Genomic DNA, 18,846 nt, shown 5'->3' with positions numbered 1-18,846 from the left:
AATGCTCAATTAGTATTAGCTTGTTTAATGATGCTGCTATCAACATGGGGTTTGCACTTGAAACATTTATCATTGATACTTAGCATAATTATTTAAAATGGTATTATGATGTTTATGGTGGAAATGGACAAAAACCCCTATAAAAATAAAGTCATCTGGAGATAAAGATAAAAGTCATCTTAGAGTAATCATATTTTAAATGATCATTTTCACAATTTTGAAATTTTTACTCAAAAATATATAACGAATTAAATCTTGTACTTATTCATACCTTTCTATAAATATCAAAGTTTATCGTCACCTACTGGCAGCTATAAAACTTTAGGCAGAGTACTCAGTCCTTGCAACCCACAAACTAATTATTTTTGACAGCAACATGCATACTTTTTCAGACTAGGTTGTTAGTTTACAGTATGTTGTCTATTTCATTAGCATTGTATTTCATTTGCTTGGCATCATACACTGTAGAGATCCTTGCTTATCTTTTGCAGATAAAGAAAAGGGATAAGAAGAGTTTGCTGTTGAATAGATCTCAAAAATCAATCTCATCAAAGCAATGATCTAAAAACCTAAAGGACATAGCACTTTGTTAAAAATCTAACATAGAAATAACCGCCAGTCTGTATCAAAAACTTCTGAGAACAGGAATTATGACTCGTTGGTTGGAATAGGGGTTGAATTCTTTGGAGTTTTGTTTCACACACAATGTCTTGCTCATTGCTGCTCATATTTAATAAGCAGAGTAGTCAAAACATTGGGTGAAAAGAAAAAACTGACTGAAATGTGATTAAAGATCATGTTAGATCAGCTGCTCTTGGAGACTATCGCTAGATGCCAGTCCAAAGTCTTCCAGGTTTTACTAGTTGTCTGCTCTGCTCTTCTCTGCTTTTTGCATCGTACTCTGTCATGACTCCTTTACCCGCTATGCTGAAGCAATACCCAACTGCTTGCAGTTCATCTAACAAGACATGCTGGGCCTCACTGATACACCTTCACATATGCTGTAACCTCTTCTATCTCCAACTCTGGCTAATTACGTTTTCCAGTTAATTACAATTTCCCATTTTTATGTCAACATAAGACTACCCCTGGAAGCATTCTAACCTTCCAAAATTGGTTAGCTCCCTCAATTTATGTCAAACATATCCTTATTAGAGAACTAACTATGTCCCTAACATTGTAATTGCTTGTTTGTCCACTATCCACCCTTTCTCCTATCCCCATCACACGTTTGAACATATATGAACACATACACATGTAACTGTACTGAAATGTCTGTGAAATTTTGTCCTTGGATAAAATATGATAGCAAACAACAATCTCATTCACTGAAGACAGAATCTTCATCTTTTCAGTGATAGTACTAAGGAGGATTCAGAGCAGTGGCCTCAGCCTAGATATTCCCTGGAGGCAATTCAGGTTGGTTCTAACAAGCTTTGCCAACCTGGACATTTCTAAAACAACAGTTGTCCGAGTCTCAGAATTTTTCATTCTGGAGCAAAAAATACTCTGGGAATCCTTACACCTAATAGCATTTGGATATTTTATGTTTATCAGCTTGGAAAAATCTAAGACCCTCATAATAGGCATTATCTGCATTAAAGTCAGAGATTTTACAGATCCCTATAGGACCAGAAGAAATTACAAAGTAAGTTTGCAAGACCATTATTCCTCCTGAATATTTCACCTTAGTCAAATATAAAATGTAAATTTTGCTGAATGAAACAAATTCTTCTCTTTTTCAGAACTTAGCCACCATAAAATTTATAGTCTAAATAAAATAATACACCTCACATTTGGATAAACTATTTGAAAATACAAATAAAATTAACTGAAAAAATAAACTTAAGTTTATTTTTGATATCTAGGTAAAAATTTAAGTTTGATATCTAGGTAAAAATTTAAAAGGACAGAAACTGCCAGTAGATTATTTGCATATCTTTTTCTACATTGATCATTCCAGAACTGCTATTAAAAAAACCCTTTTTTCTTAGTATTTCAACACATCCAGTACTGGTTTCAGCCATGACACTGTATTTCAGAGAATCAGAGAAATGAAAAACATTTTACTAAAAGAGTGAAACAAATTTTGCATTCCCTATAAAAATGTAGGGCTTAATTTTACATAGAAGGCTGGAAAGAATTCTTTTCAAGCACTACTAATTTGTTTTGTCTTTGAAATACATACATAACATGGGAGTACTTTAATAACTTCTTAAAATATATATATTTTGAAATTGGAAAGACTTCATACTTAGCTCATCATTTAACTTCTAGGATGTGAGACTTGGAAAAGTGAATATCCAAGGTCGTTCAGAAAAGTAACTCCAGACCCAAGTCTAGGGTTCATGTCTCTTGATTCCCAATACAATGCTCTACCCATTACATCAAACTGCTTCCCAATAAAGATCTTTGTCAAAATAAATTTTATACAAAAAGATATTATTGGCCAAGTTATTTTTCAGTTGTTCTGTTGGCAATTTTGTCCCATCCTATTAATCTCTTCTGTGGAAACTCTTCCAAAACAACAAAATAATATACTTCTAGTCAGTTCTAACCTGAGGGTATTATTCATCTCCAATAAATAATATGGAGATAAGATATAAAGAATATTCCCAAATTGCACATTATAAATATTATAGTAAGATTGTAATTATAATATATTACATACATTATAAAGGGTTAAACATTATCGTTTAGACTTTACTAATACAGATTTTCTATTGGTTCAAACAGGGGCTATCTTTAAGCATGTCATCATACTATCTGTGATTAAGGATTTATTAATCAAGTTAATGCCATAAAAAGATAAAGGAATTGACTTTTGGGAACAAATTGTAACCTAGCATGGAAAAAGAATAACATGCAAAATCATTTCACTTCATAAAATATGTTCATTGAAGCACTATCTTCCAAAGGAGGCTGAAAATTTTAATATAATTTTCTTTTTATACTCAAAGTAGTACAAAATTTATTACAAATTGGTTAATCTTAGTTATAATAATATAATACAATTGTTTTAAATCTGTGCTCTAAAAGCCCCTGAGGCACTGGCAAGGTCCCTATAACCATGTCAACCAAATAGATCCAATTTATGTGTTTTATATAGTATGATATTTTGTAAGAATATACATTGCAAGAGACTACATATTCTATTACAAAAACAAATAAACTCTAACAAGGTGAAAATAACATAGCACAACCAATAGTGGGAAAATTGACCTTCAGTGTCTTCACTTGTGATAAAACAGGAAGTATACAATGTTGCTTTATAGGATTCTTGTGAAAAAAAGAAATTTAATTAGAATCTTATCAGGAAGAAAGATCAGATAAGTAGAGAAAGAGATATTTATGAGGAAGATTGATATGGACTCTAAAAAATTACTGGTGGGAAAGTAGCAGATAGTTTGAGGTAAAAAGGTTACTAAAGTTAGAGCACTGAAGCAATGAATGAACCTGGACTGGGTCCTGAATCCAAATAAATAAAAATTAATTTTTAAGTATATTTTAAAAAATTATTTTATTAAATAAAATTCCCACACTGGCAATGGCTTCAGACCCACCATCAGGAGCTGATGCTTGCTCAATCCCAGTTTATAAAATGACACCCAAGCAACAGCTTTCTATAGTTCTCCCCCACTGTAGACCCATGTTAGTGGTTGGACATGTTTGTCTTCTCAGATTTCCCAGCAAGCTCCAGTTTGATCACCATTATGCAGGGTTTCAAGTACACGTATTAGTTATCCTTCCTCTGATATTTTGAATTCACCTTCCAGACCTTTACCTCCCCAGCTCATCTCACACATGTGTGAAGTTGATTAAGTTTAACAAATCCTTTATTTCCATATCACTCATCAGAGCTCTGTTTCCCTAACTAAACATCGACTAATATAATCAAGTTGGTTTTATGGATAGTGAAGCCAGACTTCACTATATAATAGCTTCCACATCTTCTGATTCCTGTTCAAGATTTCTTGCCAGTAGATCACAGCATCTCCCTAACCCCACAATTAATCTGTCATTTTTTTTTTAGCATTTGTTACTGTGGTGGTGGTTGTATATTTGTTTTTAACTATTAAGTATTGGGTCTAGTTATGTTTTCACGTAAGTAAAAGATTGCTCTAAGTCCTTGGTTGATGGAAAGTCTTATTGAAGTATTTATTACAGAGATCAAAATTTAATCATTCATCAAAGAATTGAAGGGCTATAAAGGAGAAAAAGAAGTACATACATAATGGTAATTCTATCCTAGAAAATGATTTTTTGCACTGCAAGGAATATTACAAATACTTTAATTTATAGGATAGAAAATTGAGAACTAGAGAGATGAGAGAATGTACCCATGGACATTCAAATTATTAAAGACAGAAATGGGATTAGAAGAAACATGTTTTATCTTTTAGAATATGTGGTTTGAGTGTATCTCATTCCAGATATTAACTGATGGATTTCCCTTTATTGAGGGATGGCCATATGGTAGGCAGTCATGGATCAAATCTCCAATCTTGACTTCAATTTATGTTATTGCTTTTGACATGTACAAAATACCATGCCTCAGATTTCTCATGTGAAAACAAGGTGAATGGTATGTAGTATGTAATTACCAAATATTAGCTATTAACTACTAGTTAATAATTTACTAATATAGATATATATCACTTGAATTTTTATTTAAATGGTTCCTATACACTGGAAGCTCAAAGATTAGTAGGAAAGGATACATACACACATATTCAATTAACACTTGTAATCAAATGAGGATACTAGATAATTATCCTCAAAGTGTTAAGGATTGGTGAGAGCACTGAGCATCTATCTGGAAAATAACCATTGGGAAGTTTACAGAGGTTTACGTGCTTAGGATCTATCCATGTGGCAGAATGAAGAAAGTACTGCACAGAGCAGAAGAAGTTGGGTTCACATGCAGTCACAGTGACAATCTCAGTGAGTCTCAAGTGAGATTCAGCACTTCTTAATTGCTCTGAATTCAGTAGGGGTACATTGTATAATCCCATATTGGCAAGTCATTGGGTACAATCTGTCTATAGGAAGGAGTGGTGAGTAATCTTGGGTGAAGCAACTGTTTCAATCACAAACAATGCCTGGGCAGGAGACCTCTGCTACAGTTGTTATCAACAACATTGTCAGGAGGTGGGAGAGCAGTGCTGTAGTTTTGAAAGTGGGGTATGGGTTGGTGCATCACAGCATAAACTATACTAGGTATTAGGAAGGATTTCCTTGAATAAGAGTTAATCTTGAAGATTTAGAAGATAGATTCAAAGTTGGGCTTATGTATGTGGTATAATAAAGATACAGCATAAACAGAGGAAGTTTTAGAGAAATTCTAAGTAGTTACTGGAACATAGCTACAATGATGGGGGTCTCTGGGTGAAGCAGGGATATGATAGCAAAAGCTGAATAAGTGGGTAGAGACCAGATTATGAAGAGTTTTAAGTGGCAGACTATAATCTACAGATTGCTGAATGTTATTGAAATAGATAAGGGAGGGCAGAAACCAAATCAGATTGTCTTTTAGCAAAACCATTCCAACCACAGTGTGGAAGATATGTTTGAGAGCATAAAGACTGGAGGCAGGCAGGCTCTATAATAGTCTGGGTGTTAGATGATGAGGATCTGGGTAATACTACCTCTCTAGAGGAAGTGTTTAATAATCTCACATTGATTGTATGTTACTTCACAGGGTGTGTTTATCATGACACTCTCACATTATTGTTTTTTTTTTCTTATTTATATTCCTATGGGTCCTATAGATTTTATTTTCTATATGAGAAAATCATTTGTAATTTCCTTAGAGGATAAAAGGAAAATATGCGTATTACATGTACATTTGTAAGCTCATCTATCTATTCACCACAATTATTTTTAATTAATATTTGTCTAGAGCATGGGAAGACTATTTTTAATATATATGAGGCTTATCTAGTATAAATTAAGAATTTATAAAAAATTCTACATGAGAGTTGAAAGAGGAAAGATATAGAAACTATAGAATGGAAAACTCAGCACAAATTCCACAGTTTTGATTTTAGCTGGACTTGAGTTGAATTTGAGCAGGTCAAGTTCTTCCTCTTTTAAATGTGTCTAATCATACCTACCTCAAAACATCATTGTGAGAACTAAATGATAAAGTGTTAAAAATCATTTTATGAATTACTAAAATACTATGCAAATGTTACCATAAATACTTATAATAATTTCTAACAAAAATGATTCAGAGGGCAGAGAAATGAGTGGAGGCAGAACATATAAAGGCAAAGCGTGTGGCCTACCAGGCCTGGAGTCAGTGTGGGCTGAGTGAGTGATGACATGAGTGGAAAGGGAAGCCTCAAGAGAGTAGCTTTCCTTATTAGTCTTCTGTTTGATTTCTTTGAAAGAGTGAATAACACCATTTTATTGTGTGCTTATTTTAACTAAACTTTTACTAGAACAGCCATTATAGTTTTTAATGAATTCCAATTTCCTATTTGACACCAGAGTGAATCTTAATAATTACTTGAGAAGCTGTATTTTCTGCTGGGTCCTGGCAAGGGGAGAGGGCCAGAGCCACCAACTTGATCACATCATTATCACATAGTGGAAACCATACCAAACTTGATAGGCATCAAACACCCCATATTTAAGTCTTTCTTCCTCCATGGGTGAAATATTGCATATTTCTGTAATTCAGTCTTCTTTTCATTAAACCAGACATTTGGAATTAAGTTATTAAATTCTTTCTAGATTTATAATTTTGATTCTCAAAGTTCACAATTGTTTCAAATAAGAAAAGTGGGGACTCCATTGTGTATGTCTTACACTAGCTGGGAAAGTGAACTACTTGATCACAGATCCATATTGTAGGACTGAAGAGCATCATCACACAGGATTTGAAGAAATGGGAAATGCTGATGAAGGTGGTGGAGCATTCTAAGAGGCAGAGGGACACTCTAAATAAGTGTTCCTTTCTCATGCAGATCCCAGAATTCATTCACACTAAGTACCATGAAACTTACTTTGCATGCCCACAACCTTCCCAAACTTGCCTAAACTCTCTTTGGCCCCTTAATATTGCCACAGTCTTGCAAGCAAGGACGTGTTTCATCCCAGCAAGCGCACATACATGTGTTTCAGTGGGTGCATGTGTGTGTATGCACAAACACACACACACACACAGACAGTCTACAGACTGAGAGACATTTTGGAAAGGAACCAAAGCAAATTCTTCAGGAGCCTAGAAAAAGACTAGACTAATTATTTGCTAGTCCTATTGTCAGGCTGTCTGACATCAGCCAAGTTTCATATAGTTTCAAGTTTCAGGTCAAAACATTTACATAAGAGTACCCCTGATGTTTTACAGTGGTTTTTCTTGTTATAAAACTCCCAAAATATTGACCTCCTTGGAAACATTTCTTCTTACACTCCATTGCATTTTATAAATGTCTCTTCTTTGGTTTCTTGAGTTGCCATTATGTACACCCTCACTCCCCTGCCATGAGACAACTAACTCTTCAGATCTATTTCTCATACTCTGTTGTGGTGACATCATCACTGTTTGTTAGAAAATGATTATTATGTCTCCAAGGATCCCATCCCATACATAATCCATTACAACAAAATGAGATAGGCTCATGAAAAAGTTGTAGATTCAAACTCCTAAAGAATGGCATGTCTTAGAAAGACAAATCAACAGCAAAAACAGTTGCATTATAAGGAGATGACCACACAGATTGGAAGAAAAGCAGAAGCCTTTGGTTGCTATCATTGCATTTTGCTTGAAGCAATGTACCAAGCTTTGAGTATACACGATCATCTTTCCAAGACCAAAACAGAGTAGCAATTACACTGAGAATTCAAAATCATTGCAATTCTAATTAACTGATTATGAAACTGAGTCACACACAATTATTAAAGATTTACTATGTATGAAGTATTATTAATAGATACTGATAGAAAAGTAACTGCAATATATTCCCTGCTCTCAGGAATGACAGTCAATTGTTCAGTGACCTAGTTAGTAAGAATGTTGGTGTGTGAGGTCTAGCAGGGTAGAGATCTCATCATTGACTGCACAAACATTGCCTTGTTGAGTTTCAGGAACAAAGAAGTAACACAATAAAATGGAATTAATTTAACATACCACATTACTTGTTTAGATTTATTTTTTCTCTGAATGGACAAACTGCTCATTGGAAAAAAAAAGTTACAGATGCTAACAATTAAGTGTATAGATTGTCTATTTTTACAATTGCAATGATGCACTGTGTATATCAATGCCATTATTTGAATTTATTTTTCTTGTTTACATTATTTACAAAAATAGTTTAAACAATATCTACCACTACATCAATCAGTCAAAACATAGTTTTACTTCTCTTTTTGTCACTTTCAAGATAATGTGAAAATAATTTAAGAGAGGTAAGGAAAGTATAAGTAGAAAATCTTTTCATAGGAAGAATATTTACTTCAAACTACTGAGTCTGATCAGTTCTCTGTCATCAATTTGATACATGTATGAATTCTTGGTACCTTCATCACAATATCAATATCAATAATAATATGCCTGATCTAATTCTCCATCCTCCAAAATTTAAGCCCCGTCTTTTCCACTAAAGCTGTTAAGTGGCCTAAGGTATTTAAGAACTAAATGGAAGCAGAACTTACCTGTAGTTTTGTTTCTCATTTCCTATGTGGAATCTGTCATATTGTGAATATGCTCGATTCCCTTCCCAGTCCATTAACTCAATTCTTAGTGTGTACTGCCTCTGACTGGTAATGGCAAAAATAAATTCATTCCCCAGCCAATATTCACCTGAGGGATTTCCAAAACCCTGCAAAAGAAGAGCGCTGTTACCTCAGAGGGAAGCTGTTTTTATGCTCAGTATTTAACTGTGTTCTAAATACTACGAAAACTTATTCTTTAAAAGCAAATATTTTTGTTTACATTTTTACAAACTATCAAAGATTATGAACTCAATTAACTTTCTGCTGGTTTATCTCCATCAAAGCTTACTTCTAGTACTATTTGTGTAAAATCTGATATTCAAATTTGTATACATGAGATGTTTTTGGATTAAAGGTATCTGACTAATAGGTTTAAACAGTAAACAGTTTTCAATCACAGTTTACTTTTGAAAATGTTTCTAAAATACTAATTAACGTAATGTTTTGAGCAAAATTTAAACATTGTTCAAAGAATATTATCAGCATAAGATCAGACAAGTTATTCTACCATTGTTGCTACTGGTTTTGTTAATTTTTATTTCTTATTATTTAGGAGTGAAAGTGTTCCTAGATAATAACTTACATGGATTGTGAGGTCCTTAAGTTTTCTAGCTTTAACATTCTCATTTAACACTATTAATAAATCCAGAGATAGAGCATTTATAATGCTCCAGTGACACAGACTTGAATTTTGAGGCAGAAGGCTGACAAGTGAGCCAGGGAGTGAAGCTCGCCTGCTGCTCTGCACCTGAGTCTCAACATGGCTCTTTTGTTCTTCTTAGGGCAATCCCAGTCACGGCTGTTAAGTGCTCAAAATAGTTTCTTTGTGGGGGAAAAAAGTGGTCCCTAACTCTTAATATTGGCAATGCCAGTGATAGGAAAATAAAGAACCCTAAGAAAATGCTGGCACTCTGGATTTGGGTATTGTTCACTGTTGCCTTGGAATATTTTCCTGGGTAATGCCTGATGCTCAATATAATTCCAGATCTACATGTTTATCTTACTGAACAGACTGTAAGCTCCTTGAGTACAGAAATTGTGTTATATATTTGAATCCTCAAACACTAGAGGAATGCTGGCATACATTGGGAACCCATATCTTTTGCTAAAGTTCAAAGAAAAGGGGCAAAAGGAAGAGAGGAAAGAGGAAACAAAATACTACAGCACTTTGCCAAATATTCAGAGAAGCAACCTCGTGGTAGCTAATTCTGTGGAGTCTCAAGGAAGTCTTTCTTAAAATGCCTAACTGAATCATAATCACTGGACCTCTAGTAGAAACAAAACAATTCCTGGTTTCACACTGAGTCAAAATATCCAAAAGCGAGTCCCATGAATCTGTACCAGAACAAGCTCCCTGATATGTCTCATGCATATTAATATCTGGAAGACATGCTCCAGTAATCACAGGATAAACTCTGATTTTTCATAGAGAAGTAGACAGGTTAATGAAGGTATTCATTAATAAAGGCTTTATGTTATCCATATTAAGAAGTATGAAGGAAGTATTAAAATAATCATCATTATTATTTTGTCAACATAGATGACAATTTGGAATGTAGATCAACCTTATAAAATTACAACTACAGAAGTATTTTTTACTGTTTTGTTCTTTAACTAACTTAACACATGAATCAGTGTTCTCCATTCCTCTTTGAAATATATGGAGTATAAAAAGCATTAAATACTGTGAACTACTGTCTCTGCCAATTAAATTACTTGCCAAGACCCATTATCTTTGGTCCCAAACTAGTTTTCACCAGTTCTGTTATGATAATGACAAGATTTATAATGTTATATGAATAAATTAAATATTATTGGGGAAAGAAGGATTTTATTTTTTTATAACATCTAATTTAAATATTTAGGTTTGCTCAATAAAAACAAATCACTAGAAATGCTTTTGAATTATGTGTTATTGCAAGAACTCTGACTGGGAAAATAATAAAATGTTAGCGGATTTTAACTTACATTTCTGTGCATGTGTCTTAGATTGTTTTACTTGTTCTACTGGTAAAAAACAGAAACTAGAAATTTTATGCATTTCATTATAGAAGAGTTTTATGAAAGAGCCACAGACACAGAATTCCAGTTTTGGCACTACTTTTTATAAAATGGGTAAATGGATGTAAGTTTTTATATTTAAAGTTAAAATGAAATGTATTCCTGTATGTAGACATATTTTTACAGCTATTCTCTAATTTAACTTCTTCATTTTTGATTAACCTAGTACCCTTCATCTAGGATGCACTGGCTAAATTCTCTCCTGAAGACTATGCATTTAGGTGAGTGCAAAGATATAGGACCCATTCAAGTCAGTACTCCCCAGTGGCTCTTTACCTCTGTTTCTAAGATAGTCAAGCCACACTTTCCAAAAGTTCCAATGTCAGGAAATATTAGAGCAATTTAGGATGTGCTAGGAATTTTACACATTCTCATGGCAGCTGGTACTACATACCAGGGAGAAGAGGGAAGCTTACCTTCTCCTATGAATAAGCAAAGCAGAAGGTTTCAGGGGACTGAAAGTCAAAGAATTAGCACATTCTCAATTGCAACAGTCACTGGGAAGAAAAAGAAGACCGCTGGGATTTTCCATGCATTTCTTCTCAGTTCAGACATGTCAAAACTCTGCCTCTAGACACTTGACGATTCCCTCTTCTGTGTCGTGAGTGAAAAGGGATTCAGCAATTATACTAAATGTGAATAAGGAGGCTGGGAATGATGAAGTGTTAAGTTTTAGGTCACATATTTCCATGCTGTTGAAAGCACTGCATGGATAAAACTTTCCAGCTTCCCCAGGGAAAAGTGCTGTGATCTCCAGCGAACCTCAGAAATGGCAGCGGTCAGTGTCATTTCTACCAGAACCCCGTTCCCATCTTGGCACGCAGGCCTGAACCTCCCTCTGAGTGGAGGTTTACATCCCCTCCTAAATAGCTTGCTTTTCCTTAGTGAAAACAGAACAAGAAGCAACTGAAAAGATAACCATAAAATTTGCTTTTCAGAAACTGGAATTCTGTTCTGTGCACCTTCACGACAATCTGCAAACATGCTCACTAGTAGAAGCAGAACATTTGACAATGAATCATAGTGGCTGTTAGATAGTGTAGGGAGGAAACCTTCTAACAGGGAAGTGCAGTGATGCAGAAACAACTTCTTTCACTTATTTTTCATCACAAAGATGAAAAATAAGTGAAAGAAGGGAAAATGGGTTCCCACATTAGTAAACTGTCTATAGGAGAGTTTATCCGGCCGACCACAGATCCTATGGTTAGGAACAAAAGCTTGGACTGGACTATAAAAACTTCTACTCCTTATCCCTCTGATTTGAAGCCTTCTTCTGCCACAATTTTACTATGGAAACTTTTACTTATGAGCCTCAGTTTCCTTATCTGTAAAACAGAAATTTAAAAAATGTTGTTTCCATATACAGTGTTGTGAGAAAGTAAGAAGATAATGTACCTAAAGCATTTAGTTTAGAGCTGACACCTGAAAAACACTTAATGAAAATCTCATCGTCGTTATTATAATTAAAGGATCTATTACAATACAGAGTGATTTTCTGTTTACTTTTTTTCATGAGACTGTGAGCTATTTGACAGAAAGCTGTTTCCTTTGTTCTCCGTATGGGAAAGGGAACAAAAATAACCCAAGATCTTATTTTAGTTTGAAAATTAATAAGGGGATACTGAAATAATTACTTAAAAGGCTTCAGATGCTAGGAACTAATGTATTCTTATGACAAGTTGAGTGTTAGTTTATACAAATGAGTACTGTCATTTTAATCTAAGAAGTTAATTATTAAATAAGGAATGAAAACCAGCTGGTTGCATTTGGGACTAAACTATGACATAAACCAAAGGGTAGACTACCTTCTTGTTCTCACTTTTACTTCTTAATGCTAAAGGGAAGGTCTCCTTCAACTCTCCCATGGTCTTATTTCCTTTAATCCCTCTCTCTCTCCATCTCATAAGTTTTAGGATCTAGAAAAGAAGTAATTTTTGAGATCTTAATCCCATGCTAATAAATTAATAGTTCTGACAGTTGCTTTCAACCAGGAGTGCATATCAGAAACAGCTGCAGAGCTTTTGAAAAACAGAGATGACTTGGTTCCCACATGGAGTTCTGACTCAGTATATGTGGGATGGGCTTAGAGAGCTTCACATTTAAAAGCCCCATAGGTGAGTCTGCATTGTACCTAACGTTGCAAAACATATAATTATGATGTGGAATACCTATTCCAAGTGCATGTAAGAAAAAAAATTAATCAGAAGAGTTATCTACTGGTACACAGGAAGATCAGACAACATAAAACCCCTCCTCATAATGAACTCCCTATTAGGAAGCCAGTTTTGATTCTGTATTATGGGACTCTCCTTGAAAAAATTCACATTTGTTCTGAAATACAGGTATGGCCAACATACAGCAAAGAAATAAATTTGTGTATAACCTATGACCTATGACCTATGATCATAGGTCTACATTTTACTACAAATGAACCATAACAATCATTAAAAATAAAAATAAAAGCTGATACAATTTTCAGTGTTGATACTGAAAAAGCAGCAAGTTCTTATTGAATAAATAATAGTAATAAAAATAGAATTTCTTCTTTTTCATAAATAAAACAAGAACACCATGACATATTTTTCAGGAGGGCTACTGCCTAGTTACATTAGTTATATCACCACTGCATGAAAGATCTTGATATATAATGCAGATAGGTTGTTAATCAATTTTACATCTCCTTTAGCTCTCCAATAAAAGGTAAAAAAACATAATGAAACTTAACCTAAACTAGTGCTGACATAAAATTGGCTCTAAAAACCACACTTTGCTCAAAAAAACGTACACAAAGGAAGGCTGATATTCATTAGCCTGTGCTAAAACTTGCAGAAATGTTCAATTTCAGTTCATTAATTTCCAAATTAATAAAATAATTGTCACTGATACTTTATTTGTTTTGCCTGCTAATGCTCATAGGAAGTGTTGACTTTTTATAGCTGAGATACAAGTGAAACCAGACACAGTTTATGTATCCTATGGGTTTCATCTCTTTTCATACAAATGATTAAAGAAAAAAGATTATAAGTCACTGTTATTGAGCTGTGACTTTCCAAAGGTGCTCTAAAACACAAGTAAAGCATGCATCTCCTCTCTAACTTTTAAGATACTGCCAAAGAAAGATCAAAGAATGATTTTGTCAACATTTTTAATTTCTTTTTATTTATTTCCTTATTATTTTAACATATTTCTTTTTGAATGTGAAGATGTTAAATGCAGTTGAAAATGTGCTCTCAATTTCTTCCCAGAAACAAAGAACTCCCAGAAGGTATGGTACTCAGACTGAAATATTTGTGTCAGTAGGAAGCTCCCTTTATGGGGTAACTGTTTTCAATGCAAAGCCAGGTTGTCTCCGGAGCATTAGTCACTACCTTCTATAAAGTTAGGCCACTAGGGTATCATTTGGAGTTCCTAGCTTGACTGGGCTTTATATGCAAAAGTACTGCTGATAAGTGTTATTGCTGGAGGCCACTAAATGGCATCCTCTTGGTTTGAAGGAGTTAATATGGTTCCCTAAGTGCCTCATTAAAAAGGCCCACTCCAGAATTCCCTCTCCGCAAATATCCACAAATCCATAAACCAAATTTTGCTGAATCTCCTCAAAAGGATTAAGTGAAAACAAAACTCAGGTAAAAGACTTTTGTAGACTAAAGCAATGTAAAGAATCAAATAAATTACAAATTTTCCATGTTGTGAGAGGTTTAAGAAAAATCATTATAACATATATTTGGAATTTCACATGTTGATAATTTTAACATGTTGTTCTTGAAACTTTAGGAGGCAAGTGGTAGCCCATCAATAAGCAGCACAAAGGGAAAGAGAGACCAAAAGGCAAAAGGAAGGATGAAACTTTATTTCTACACTCAATGCCTGAGAAAGAAGTGAAGCGCCTTACTATATAAAATAGGTTAGTGAAGAGTGAGGAGGAAGTGGTGCAGGCCACAAAATTCTTGTTTTCCCAAAGGATGTGCACCTTTAAAGTCAATTCTTCTATACAGGGGCCAGGAAGGGTGTGACTGATAAGAACTGGCCTAAGGAGTATACGTATCTTTTCTTTGTGGAGTCATCCTATTTTATCTGTAGGTGAAAGAAAGCTCTGGAGGAAACAACTGAAACACTTTCTACCATGTGTTTTTGGGGAAGTTAATTATGTTATGATATATGATAAATTCTTATAATTAAAACAGAACAGTCTTTGTTCTCATTTTTGCCAGAAAATTTTGGAATTTCAGAGCTTATCTCATTTTCTGAACATGTGGAATTGACCCTTAGCTAATAAGTTGTTCTAGTTCAAATCAAACATGGTATCTTTCTATTTAAAAAAAAGGGGGGGTAGGGCCTCCCCAGTGGTGCAGCAGTTGAGCACTGGGTTACAAAGCTGCCAGCAGCTTCTGCAGTGTCGGTTCGATCCCCGGCTGCTCCCCGGCCACCAGAGGAGGGTCCCACATGGCTCGCAGACCTCTCCTGCCGCCCGCTGCTCCCCTCAGCAGTATGCTTTGGTACCTCTGCCTGCTCTGCTCCCCGCTCTGGTGAATTCTCTCACCCTCCCGCGCTTCTGACTGTACCCAGTATAAATAAATAAATCTTCAAAAAAAAGGGGGGGGGGCAAACGTCACAAAATTTATTTATTTAAATTTTTAAAATTTTTTTTAAAGATTTATTTATGTATTTATTTATAAAAGCACTGGGTACAGTCAGAAGCACTGGAGGGTGAGAGAATTCACCAGAGCCAGAGCAGGGAGCAGAACAGGCAGACTGACAAAGTACACTGCTGAGGGGAGCAGCAGGCACAGCAAGAGAGGTCTGCGTGCCATGTGGGACCCTAGCCGGCAGCCAGGGATTAAACTGGCACTGCAGAGGCTGAGGACAGCTTCGCAGCCCAGCGGTCAACCATTGTGCCACCAGGGAGGCCCCACAAAACTTATTTTAAAGAATAATTTCAGTCCTATTCTAATAATGAGGATAATGCTTAATATAGATATACACATATTTGTTAAGTATTTCTAAGACATAAATCAATGCCAAACTTCCAGTGTCAGTCACTTCCTTAATGTACCTAGTTTGCCAAGGCCACGGATGCTTAGAGCTAATAATTCACCATTTTGGAAAGTCAGTACAATGACAATTTTATATTCATTTTTCTATTATCACTAATATTAATAACATCTTTCAGATTTGGCTGAATCCCTATATATAGTGTGATTCTCATATGACTTTTTTGCATCCAATTTTAGTGGTGAAAATAATCATGAGTTAAGATGGTTCCCAAAATAATATTTTTGGCAGACTAAGTAAAAATTTTTCAGTCTTTGAAGTTTTAATCTTGGATAATAACAATAACTACTGTTTATTGAAATTTCAGTGTGCCAAGTGCCTTACTTATATCTAATCCTTACAACATCCCTGCAAGGCAGGTGAGATACTGTTACTTAATGTCCCTTTTTAATAAGAATGTTAAATGTTAGAGAATGAGAATGTTAGAGTTTGGGTAAATGATTTGCCAAAAACCACTCCATTTTGGTAACATACATCTGAAGAGGTGTGAACCTGTACCTCTGAATCATATACAGTGCTGTAAATGTAAGTTACCTATACGAAAAATAATAAAAATCATTATATTTGTAAGTGCTGGGACATTGACTAACCATGGTTTTTATAGTCATGCAAGAAATATCAAACAGAACTTAGGCTAGAACAGCAGTTTTTGTCAAAAATTTGTCAAGATAACAATTATCCAGGAGATTTAGAAGTAAAAGATGAGAATGAGTCTATCAATGAAAATATTTTTCTATTACTGTGCCTTGACATCCTGTCAGTGGATTTCAATAGTTAATATCGTAGACATTGATTATGTGACGGATTTTTGGATTATGACTATTTTGATTATCTTGGAAAAGTTAATTTCCTCAAGTTGCTCAGTTCCTCTTAAAAATGGAATCATTTTCATGTCTACCAGATATGATATAGAATACTAGAGAGTGATTTATGTACAGGGGTGACATATACTAAGCACTGAAAAGATTAGCTATGAGGATGAGGAGAATAATGATGTCTGATGTGTTTTCTGAGGCCCCAATGAGCCATGCTTCTCTGTTCACAACCTTGTGTACTCCTCATCTTGAATCTGAGCTGGTGTTGTCATGAACCTGAACCAAGAGTGTGGCAAAGTGATGGCATGCCATCTCTGGGTCTAACAAACCTTCAAGAGGCCTGAAAGTGACTCTTTCTTTCTTCTTGAGGGATGCCAACTGCCACATAAGTGACGAGTCTGGATCACTACACTAGGAGAAACACATCCTAGCCACATAGAGGAACTCTCAATTGAAAGCCAGCAATAATTTACCACACATGTGAGTGAGGCCATTGGTCCGGCTACACAACCTACAGACCTACATACCTTCTTGTCAGCTCATGGATCCAGCCTGGGTGTGAATTCTAACTTCCTCCACCCTCATTTGACCAGGAATAAATCCAGATAATAAATAACAGTTCACTAAATAATTTCAGTACTACATTTTTCTTTCTGATGCACACACATGGAAATCATTTACTAGATATAACTTACGAGTGTTTTGAGTTTAGTGAAATGTCACTAATGTATTTTTTTAATAACAGATTAACACCTAAAAATACAAGGTTTTATCACATAGCTTGGTGAAGATAACCCATGATAAAACATCAAAATTGACTATAAGAACTATAAGTTCTTCCATCTTACCATTTTATATTCTTTCCAACCTCTTTGGAAGTCTAGACTTCCATCTTCACGATGTTGTATGACGGTCCACCCACCCCCATTAAGATCCATATTGCAAAATACCTGACAAAGGGAAAATAAAGACAAGTGAAAAATTGTGTTTGTTTAAAAAAAAGTATCAAATATGTTTCAAAATACAAAGGACAGATAAAAACAATAAAAATTACTATATTGAAAATGTTAACTTAGATGTCTTATGGTTATTTTTCCTTATATTTGAGTTGTTTCTGCTTAAATTCCATCAGTGATACATAAATTACTATAAGTATTAAATCATCTGTTGAAAAATGTCTATCACACTATAAAAAATTAAATTATTTTGCCTTAAATGGTAGTAGGTACTTATGTTTAATTTTTAAAAATGAAACTATAGTTTCCAAAATTACAGACTCCTATTGCCAAAACATAAGATTTAGAATTTTTAAAAATTTAATTAATTGAAATAGCAATATATTGATAAAGGTTTTGTAAAAATGTGTTTTAAAAACTCACATATATTATATAATTCAGTGAATATTACCTCCTATACACTTAAATACTAAAATAATCATTCTTGATGGTTCAATATTATACTAGAGGTAAAATTTAGACTTCGGCATATGAAGAATATATTATTTACTTAAATTTTCATCATGCACAATAAGAGGAGACATGACATACTTTATTCCTTCTGACTGTGACAAGCATTGCTTTCCCATGTGGAAAAGTTATCCAAATATTTCAAAGATTTATGCTTATTTCAATTACTATAAATATAATAGTATTTATATGGAAATTGATTCATTTCCCCCAGAGTCCACCCAAGGAGCAAAATGTATCAGTAATGGGATTATCTTTGGAGAACAATCACTGTAATTGATGTAGCATGAATGTGGCAGCTTGATTATTCAAGGAACTGGCTATGGGTAACAGCATTCCCCCAGCAATTGTCCACTAAAGCATTCTGGAGACTGACTAAAGGTGTAGATGTGATGCAACAGCAGCAGGAAGGCTCTGTAGGCAGAGAGCTAAACTCTGATTAAAGGAAAACTTCAAACATTTTCCCTCAGGCATTAAATTTGGACCACAATTGGCTATAGGGTATGAAAAAAATAGCAAAAACTGTCATTTAGAGGACCAATTGTCCTTGCATTTCCTCAGTGAAAGCAACTAAGCAAGACATGACTATTTGTGAGCATATATAATAGGCCAACTGCTCTCCTGAGGGCTTGTCCTCAATTTGACAAGTCACCCATCAGTGTGTTTTCATCATGCCTAAAACTTGACTCACCTCCAAGATTATAAATTTATAATTCCCTTCCCTGTCCCAA

The 18,846-nt window shown here is 34.6% G+C and overlaps 1 protein-coding gene across 3 annotated transcripts in view; it reads right to left on the bottom strand.

Moving 5' to 3' along the window:
* ANGPT1 (angiopoietin 1) overlaps nucleotides 1-18,846 on the bottom strand; it is a gene marked incomplete at both ends in the record, with an annotated part of 219,823 nt that overhangs the window by 22,481 nt on the left and 178,496 nt on the right. For all 3 annotated transcript variants that reach the window (XM_084230409.1, XM_084230410.1, XM_084230411.1), the window contains 2 exons: nucleotides 8,662-8,828; nucleotides 17,498-17,599. In XM_084230409.1, the coding sequence (XP_084086535.1) occupies nucleotides 8,662-8,828; nucleotides 17,498-17,599 (269 nt within the window). The remainder of the gene's footprint in view (nucleotides 1-8,661; nucleotides 8,829-17,497; nucleotides 17,600-18,846) is intronic.

The sequence above is a fragment of the Talpa europaea genome (genome assembly GCF_964194135.1).
Source record: "Talpa europaea genome assembly, chromosome: 3".
Classification (NCBI taxonomy): domain Eukaryota; kingdom Metazoa; phylum Chordata; class Mammalia; order Eulipotyphla; family Talpidae; genus Talpa; species Talpa europaea.
This window is presented reverse-complemented; position numbering and strand designations above follow the sequence as displayed.